The sequence below is a fragment of the Dermacentor silvarum genome, chromosome 3, assembly GCF_013339745.2.
Source record: "Dermacentor silvarum isolate Dsil-2018 chromosome 3, BIME_Dsil_1.4, whole genome shotgun sequence".
Lineage (NCBI taxonomy): Eukaryota > Metazoa > Arthropoda > Arachnida > Ixodida > Ixodidae > Dermacentor > Dermacentor silvarum.
The window spans coordinates 57,797,091-57,805,364 of NC_051156.1; the positions used below are offsets into that span (position 1 = coordinate 57,797,091).

An 8,274-nucleotide genomic window follows, 5' to 3' on the forward strand; every position below is an offset into this window, starting at 1 on the left:
TTTGACCCATTTCAATGTGGCTTTAGGGAAGGCCGATCTACAACCGATCACCTCGTTCGCATCGAAGCAAGCATCTGTGATGCTTTTACACACAATCAGTATTTCTTGTCTATATTTCTTGATATGGTAAAGGCGTAGAAGCCTATGCAGTGCTGTGTGCGGTTAAACACATTAAGAAATTAAAACTACAGAATGCAATAATATTCAGGGACTCCTTAAGTGTCGTAAATGCACTAATGTCTATAAGAATACAGAAAAATCCTGTTTTTATTGAACTTTACACATACTTACGCAATATTTATTCATCTGGTAGACATGTGACAATATGCTGGGTTCCTGGCCATAGGGGCATTGAGGGTAATGAGCTAGCAGACCAAGTGGCCACATCAATTACATCTCAAGCTATTAATCTTACCGCTGCTATTCCTGCCACAGATCTCAAGCCTTTTTTGCGAACGAAACTGCGAAACCACTGGCAATGCTTGTGGGACGCCGAAACAAATAATAAACTCCACTTGATTAAACCACAGCTAGATTTCTGGCCCTGTGCAACGAAAACACGACGAACTGATGTCCTATTCTGTCGTCTCAGAATAGGACACGCATATGGTACTCACAATTTTCTGTTGACTAGTAACGAGCCTCCAACCTGTCGTCGATGTGGTGAGAGGCTGACCGTCCTCCATGTCCTCCTGGAGTGTCGGGAAGTCGAAACGGAGAGAAGGAAACATTTTCCTCATGCATACCGGTATTGTATCCCGCTCCATCCCTCCATGTTTCTTGGGAAAGATCCACTTTTTAAAACCAAAACAGTCCTCGCTTTCTTATGCGATGTTGTCTTGCATGTCATAAGCCCAATAAATTCGTAGCGCGTCCTCTCTCCAGAGGATGCCACTTTGACAGTAGTTCAGTATAGCACCTGCCTCCAGGCCTTTGTAGTTCAAGGGCTCTGTTTAGGCAGTAGTGCTTTTGCCAATTACTACATCTGAAATAACTTGAATATCTTATCACTCTTTTTCGATGTATTCTGCATTTATATAGTACGCGTCATTAATCATGGTTATAACCTTATTACATGTAGATTTTACGGATTTTACAGCGACTATTTTTAGTCCCCTTTACAGCCACGCCTCATCTAATGTTTTATCCACGCCTCATAATTCACTACTCATGTACCACTGATACGCCATTATCATCGCCTTGGCGCTCTTTGGCCACATCTGGCCCTTGCGCCAATAAACCCCACTAATCATCATCATCAGGAATTGACATAGTTCTTAATTACTAAAACGTAGCCAAAAGGGCTGAGTATTTTATGTGAGCGTGTTAGGAATATTATCCTGCCCAAGCGACTTTTTAACAACAAAGTCTAAGAGAAGTTCGGTAACGTCTTCGATAAAAGCATTGATATTATTATTACAATTTTAGTTTCATATTTCACCCCACGGATCACACCTAAACAAAACACTTAAAAAAGGTGATGTGTACTTCAGAAGTTAGGTTTTATTAATTATTACTTACCCTTGAAGATATATTTAAATTGACCTCCACAGTATCCTTCTGCGACAGAAATTACCAACGCTTGTCCGGATTCTCTATTATTAAACGGTGAAGTTTCACGGTCAAACTGATTGACAGTATTATATTTCTATTTACAGTCGTGATGAGATGGACTTTCGCACGTAGTGTGAACGCCAAGTCGACGCGAAGATCAAGACCGCGTTTGACCGCTGTTTGAGCACGCTGTTTCAACTGGACGTCACCACTGTATTCCACGGATTGCTCGAAAACTCTGCAACGAAAAGATAGGAAGGCGAGGCAAGTGACATTCTATAGCTAATTAACATCAGTCCATTAATGTTAAACAGTTCAAAATGTTTGCAGTAATATTGGCAAAGTTATGCGCTTGCAGGCATTACTTTACACTCCAAGTTAACGAAACAACCATGAGAGCACGAAGACGTAGGTGGCTACATAGATAGATAGATAGATAGATAGATAGATAGATAGATAGATAGATAGATAGATAGATAGATGATAGATACTCTCAAAGTGGCAAAAGAAATGCCTCGCATTTAAAAACTATCCTGATAGGACTCCTAGCGGTGCGTCACAGCCAATAGTTAAGTCGCGGTTCACCGCACATAAATACGTCCGCGTCCTCCTCACTACACCGAAGTGCTGCGTCGTCCGGCTTTGCCTTGTCTTTTTTCTTACTTTTTTCCCCTTTCCGTAGTCACCAATCTGCGAAGACTATAAAGCTTTCATCAGATCAGGTTTTCGGATTCACGAGGCGTCGGCGCGGCACTCTTCCGGCTACGACCAAAGCCAGGAAGCGCATAAAGATGCACGATCTGTGCTACTGTGCTTTCGGGGCGCGGGTAGTGGTGCCCTCTGGGCAGAAAGCAGCACAGTTCCCGGGGCCTTTGCACTTTACTGCGGCGCTTTGCAGTTGTGGACGCGGGCTTTTGTTTCCGCTTGCGCCCTCGTGGAGATCAGCACAGCACCGACCACGGAAACGCCCTGCCGTGCGATCGACCTACGCTGGGGTAGTCGATCTACATTTGTCTTTTTCTGTGTATCTTCGCTTTTGTTGCATTTCTTTGAGCGATTGCGCGATAGCAGCTCGGCGTATGCGTGACCTCAGCCGAACCCCCCAAAACGCGAGCTCGCTCCTCGTGCAGCGATCTGGCTGCACATATAAAAGGATCCACCGTAAACTGCGAGGCAAAAGAATCGAATCTCGAAGGTAGGAGCAGCAGCCGCCCAAGCAGCCGAACAGCCGGAGCCATGAACGTCCTGGTAAGTGTATATTTCTAAGCGTTTAGAACAGAACAGCCACTAGTGTAGAAGACAATGGCCCCCCAAAGTATATCTTTTGCCCGCTTAAGCGTTCTTTTGGACAAATATTTGCGCACAAGCCATGCGGACAAGTTCATATCCAAGACGAAGGCGCTGGTCAGAAGTGCGCGTTGACTTCACGGTACATTTCTTTTTAAGTCTGCGCAAAGAAAATTAGACTGTCGTGAAAATCGTTCCCGTCATATTGTCGGCGTGTCGTCAGTGCGTTTTTGCACACTCATGGAAGAACTCCTCATAATACGGGAGAAAATGTAATCTGAGTGCAATTCGTTTGAAGTTGCGGAAGAACGTGTGGCACATTTTAGCTGTTGGGCTAAGCTATTCACTACCTAGTCATCCCCAGTATTTTTCCAGAATTTATTGACTATTGATCGATTGTCGATTAGCTATTTATTGGCTATCGATTGGCTATCGCTAGATATTGACCACGTATATGTACTAGGCTTAAACACTTTCAGTAGTTCACAGGGGTATGTGCCATTGCGCTTTCACCCTTTCTACACTACCGCCAGCATCGGCTCACAATTTCTGCTAGCTTAAACAGCACCTCGGTCGGCTTAAACAGCTCTGCTGTTAAAATTTGCACCCTTTGGGCTTTATTTTGTTCTGAAACGGTAACTGTCGTCTGTCTTACGCGCCTTTTCTTTAACGTTGTGTGCCTAGTACTTGCAGGTCATGAACGGCATGCGTGTTTTTAGCGTGACGTAACCTTCTTGACAGGGGGTAGCGAGTGCAGAGCATTTAAAAAAAAAGGAGACGCAAGCAAGACAGTTGACACGTATTGTCTGTGAACAAGATGCGGCCCCAAAGTGTAAACTTTTTTTTTAGAGTCTATTTGTTGCTACGCATTTGGGATAGTAACTGGTGGGTTACGTATATCAACAACGGCTTGAATTGGGTGAGTTGATTTATATTGAACAACGAAGGTACAGCACAAAAATTTTTGGAAGGAAACATCCTGTCTCTGTTTCCTTCCAAAAATTGTTGCGCTGTACCTACGTTATTCAGTTACATATAGCATAGTGCGTGACGAAGTTGGATTACTGCATGTCTAATACGCTTGCACAGCTATACCATCCTTTTGGGCTGCACAAAAGTTTTTTTTTTGTTATCGCGTCTTGTATTTGGTTATAACTATCGTGAGTGGCTAGGTGCCTGCAACAATACTGACTTTAAACAGAAGCAACAGTAGCCCATTGAAAGCAACTCGAATAAACGTGTTCAGAAGTATGTTTCGGATATAACGATTCCCTGCTACATAGCATGTACTTCAGGCGGATAAAACGAAATTGCCTGTCCAGGCACACAAAGAAAACAGGAAAAGTTGCAGTTGAACAAAGGTAAGAGCGACTTGCGCTCAAAAGCAAATGATGTTGCAGGAATCTTTAGGTAAATGTTTCAGCATTTGATTTCCCTCTATAATATTGCGACTCTGGGCTACGTTTTTTGTAACTTGGCACGCAGTCTGGCAAGTCACTATTAGACCCGTTCTCTATCCTATGACTTGATTACCGGGCCAACATATGTTCTTCGCGATAGCAACAATACTAATCCGTCCTCAACCGTGACGTCATATTTATGAGCTCGTACGTCTCTAAGCATCAGGCCTGTGATTTCTTCCTTACTTGTGTTCAAGCTGACTTTCTAGTCCCGAAAGTGCTTATTTATAATTAAGTACTTTAACACAACCCTCCTTATTAATCCTTTCGAAAAGCATCTTCAGACTCCCAATTTAGTATTTCCAAATTGGTCTAGAAATAAGGGTCGGCCGACGTTGTATCATAAAGTTGCCGCAGAGCTTTCTACGTCAATACAGCTTCTATGAAAACATGCCTAAGAACGGACTTGAGGAGGGCGTACAATGAAGCACACTGGGGAATAGAGGCAAACGTTCACTTTATTGATATAAATCCGCCTGTGATTGCAGTACTGTTCGCTGTTCTTAAAAGTACATGCTTCAATCTAAGCAACTGCGTTATAGGAAAACATGTCGAGGTTCAGTTTGTTTTTTTAGTGCCCTGCAGTGCAAGGACAATTTATCTGTGTTAGTGGATGGAATTTACAAGAGCACAGGCGTTGTTTACAGCTGCACATACGTTCGCATCTCGCTCTTGGGAAAAAAAAGCTAGTGACGTTTCACTTCGTGAACGCGGGTTAAACGCAAGCGTATGGACGCCGCGAACTTGCACAGCGAGGTTCCTGGCGTCGAAGAACGGAAAGGGCGCGGACTAGGCGTTTTTCTTCTCCACCTCCACGCGCCTTCCTCCTCCGGCGCTCGCTGCCCTCGCGGGGACAAACATAATATCGCGGATTTGGCAAACGGGGCAGCTACGCTTGCGCGAAATATATGTGAAATCCGATTAAATTTCGCCTGAACTGACACGATGTTGTTCTATCTTGCGCAGAGCATCGCCCTCGTTCTCTGTGCCGCTCTGGCCAGTGCTATGGCTGGCGGAGTGCTTGGCGGATATGGCCTCGGCTACGGTCTTGGAGGCGCCGGCCTCGGCCTTGGAGGAGGCTACGGACTTGGTTATGGCGGCTACGGTCTCGGATATGGCGGTGGATACGGCCTGGGTGGTGTCGGTGTCGGTAGCAGCGTTGCCCTCTTGAGCGGAGGACCTGCGTTCGCCAAGGCCGTGGCTGGACCGGCCTTCCTGGTGAGGACGGTGCACCACGTCAACAAGGTCAGCGGCGGGGGAGCCCTCCTCGCCCACTCTGGTCTCGGAGGAGGATACGGCGCAGGATACGGGGGCCTCGGCTACGGTGGTCTCGGATACGGTGGTCTCGGATACGGCGGTTATGGTGGATACGGATACGGCGGCTACGGCTACAAGGGCTGATTGCGACACATTTGTTCGCTACCCATTTCCTAGGGTACTGCTGTAAATGCTTCCTAAACTACATACGCTATTTTTTCTCTCCGCAATGGCTGCATGACTAGTCGTTGCCTAAGTATGGAGTTCTTATGAAGCGTGCCATGGCAAGACTGGTTACGCAACGATGGCTTAGCTTGCAGTGATATAATACCAATTCAATTGAAGTAGTATTTGCAACAGCTTTAGCGTCGTTTGGGACTATTGATAACGTGTTAAAAAGTGCCCAATGCTTCTTATGCGCTACATGAAATATTATTGGATCACTTTCAATGATAGTAATAGCGAGTGATCAGAAAAATATCGTCGTCGAACAAGTAATGCTTATTAGCACTGAACCCAAAGCTGGCGTTGTTATTAGGGTGTTGTTACTTCGTTTTCGCTCCATTACACAAGCTAGAACGTGTTCATAGCAATGCTATAGGGGAAAATTGAAAATCTGAAACGCCAAGCACAAATATTGTTATCACCTTCGACATGCTGTTGTACATTGCTTTCATGCGTCGAAATAAATGTCCATCCTACTCAAATTTCAGACCATTTCTTGTGATTTGAATGCTTTCCATTGCATTTTGTAGATTTGTTTCACTTGAAGGGCTTGTACGCACAAGCTTGGGTACGGCTATGTTGGAATAAAAATAATCAACACTGGCAAATGCCTTCGCCAAAAAAAGAAACGTACATTGCGACACCCAACTCGCCTATTATCTCCGTGCAATCGGGCTGCTTCGTTTAACTTGTGTTTGAAATGGCTTCTTACACGAAAAAACGCATTTTAGACGCTTCAAGCTGTCTGGGGAAACCAAAGCAAAAGCTGCCTACGTAGCTATCGCATCTGAATATAAAATGGTCATCCGCTCAGCCAAGAACTACTTTTTTTCTGAAACACTACCACATCTGCTCACAACTATTCCTAATAGGTTTTGGAACGTTATCAACGTACGCAACCATAAAGAAATGGTTCTGAAAACTGACGCTGGATTTCCTTTCTTCCGTGAGCTTTGCTCCGCAGCTTCTAATAGCACATTTTCGCCATCTTTTTCTGACGCTCTAACAGATACTTCATTGTCCGCACGGGCCTTTACGTACCTTAAGATGGAGCCGATTTTTATTGACATTGATGGCTTATGCAATTTGGTTAAAAAAGCTAAACTTCGCACATCGGCAGGTGCTGATAAAATAAATTACAAACAGATGCACTTCGTGTGGCGAGGTTGCGACACTTAATCACATGTTATGGGAGTGTCAGGATTTAACAAACAAATCGGGAAGTGCCGACCCCTCCGTCTCTTCCACCGCCAGCCTCCGCTCGCGCTGGAAGACCGCACTGCTCAGCTGGAACCTGATAGCATAACTATGGACCGTCCAGCGAGCCGAGGAAGCCGCTTCAAGACAAGATCTCGGAGCCGCATCCGCGGCGGGTGCCCAGACCCGCTAAAAAGACGCAAACTCTAATCTGATTAATGTGAAAATAAAGTTTACGTTCTTCTTAAGGGTACTGTAGCCTATTCATCTGCTTTCTTGTCATATATTTTGACTCAGTCTTTGCTGAGTTCAACACTGCCGGACGACTGGAAGACGGCGAAGGTGATGAGTCCAGAAGTCTGGTGATATTCATAACCCCTTTAACTACCGGCTGATCTCCTTCTATTCCATGCCAGTTAGTAAAGCACATAATGTACTGCAACTTTATTAGTTTTCTCGACTCTAATAACTTTTTTTGCGTCACAGCAGCATGGTTTACGTAAACATCATTTTTCTGAGACTCAATTATTAACTTTTACTAATGATTTGTCCTCCGCTTCAGATCGAGCTTCAATTATTGACTGCATCTTCATTGCCATGGCGAAAGCTTTTGACATTTGGTAAGACAAAAGATTAACAAATATGTTACACTGAAACTTCGTTATAACGAAACGGGATATAAGGAAATATTGTATATAACGAAATGTCATTCCTGATGGAATCCCCGTAGATATCTATTCTAAAACCTCGTTTCAACGAAGTAAAATTATCCTGTCAATAGATACACCAAACTTGATTTATATCCGAAACAAGAAATGCCCGACCATTGCAAGCTCAATACATCGCTTTCCGCAGGGTAGAGCACAGATTCGGTGCCGATGTTTAAAGCGTTTGAGTATTTGCGTTGAATGTACCGACCAACACTGGTCCTTGTCACCACTACGCGTAGTTGCGCTAAGCAGACTCATAATCGCCATTGCTATTTCTCTCACTGCGGCACCGCGCAGGCTAGTTAGTGCAGCTAGGCGTGACCTCGGACTTGCGCCGGTGGAATTTCAGAGGCCACGCCTGCGTATGTATGCCACGTGCTGCTCGAACACGACGAACATTGTTGGCGTCACAGCGTGCAACCTATTCAGCCGCGTCACCGTTTCGCCGGTTTCGCGATGCTCGAGACGAGCCAACTGGAAGCGAAAACGAAAGATCATTTCATTGAAATTGACAGCTATTGTAAAGGCAATCGTGTCAGATGCTAAAAAGTCGTCTGTTGAGGACGCCAAAGTTTCTTTTGCTG

At 44.8% G+C, this 8,274-nt stretch overlaps 1 protein-coding gene across 1 annotated transcript; it reads left to right on the forward strand.

Annotated features, from left to right (window-relative positions):
* Positions 1-2,751: 2,751 nt before the first annotated feature.
* On the forward strand, positions 2,752-5,702 carry LOC119444375 (chorion class B protein L11-like). Its single transcript, XM_037708782.2, has 2 exons — positions 2,752-2,802; positions 5,268-5,702. Exons 1-2 carry the CDS (start codon positions 2,791-2,793, stop codon positions 5,700-5,702), a joined length of 447 nt encoding a protein of 148 aa, XP_037564710.1. The 5' UTR covers positions 2,752-2,790.
* Positions 5,703-8,274: the final 2,572 nt, after the last annotated feature.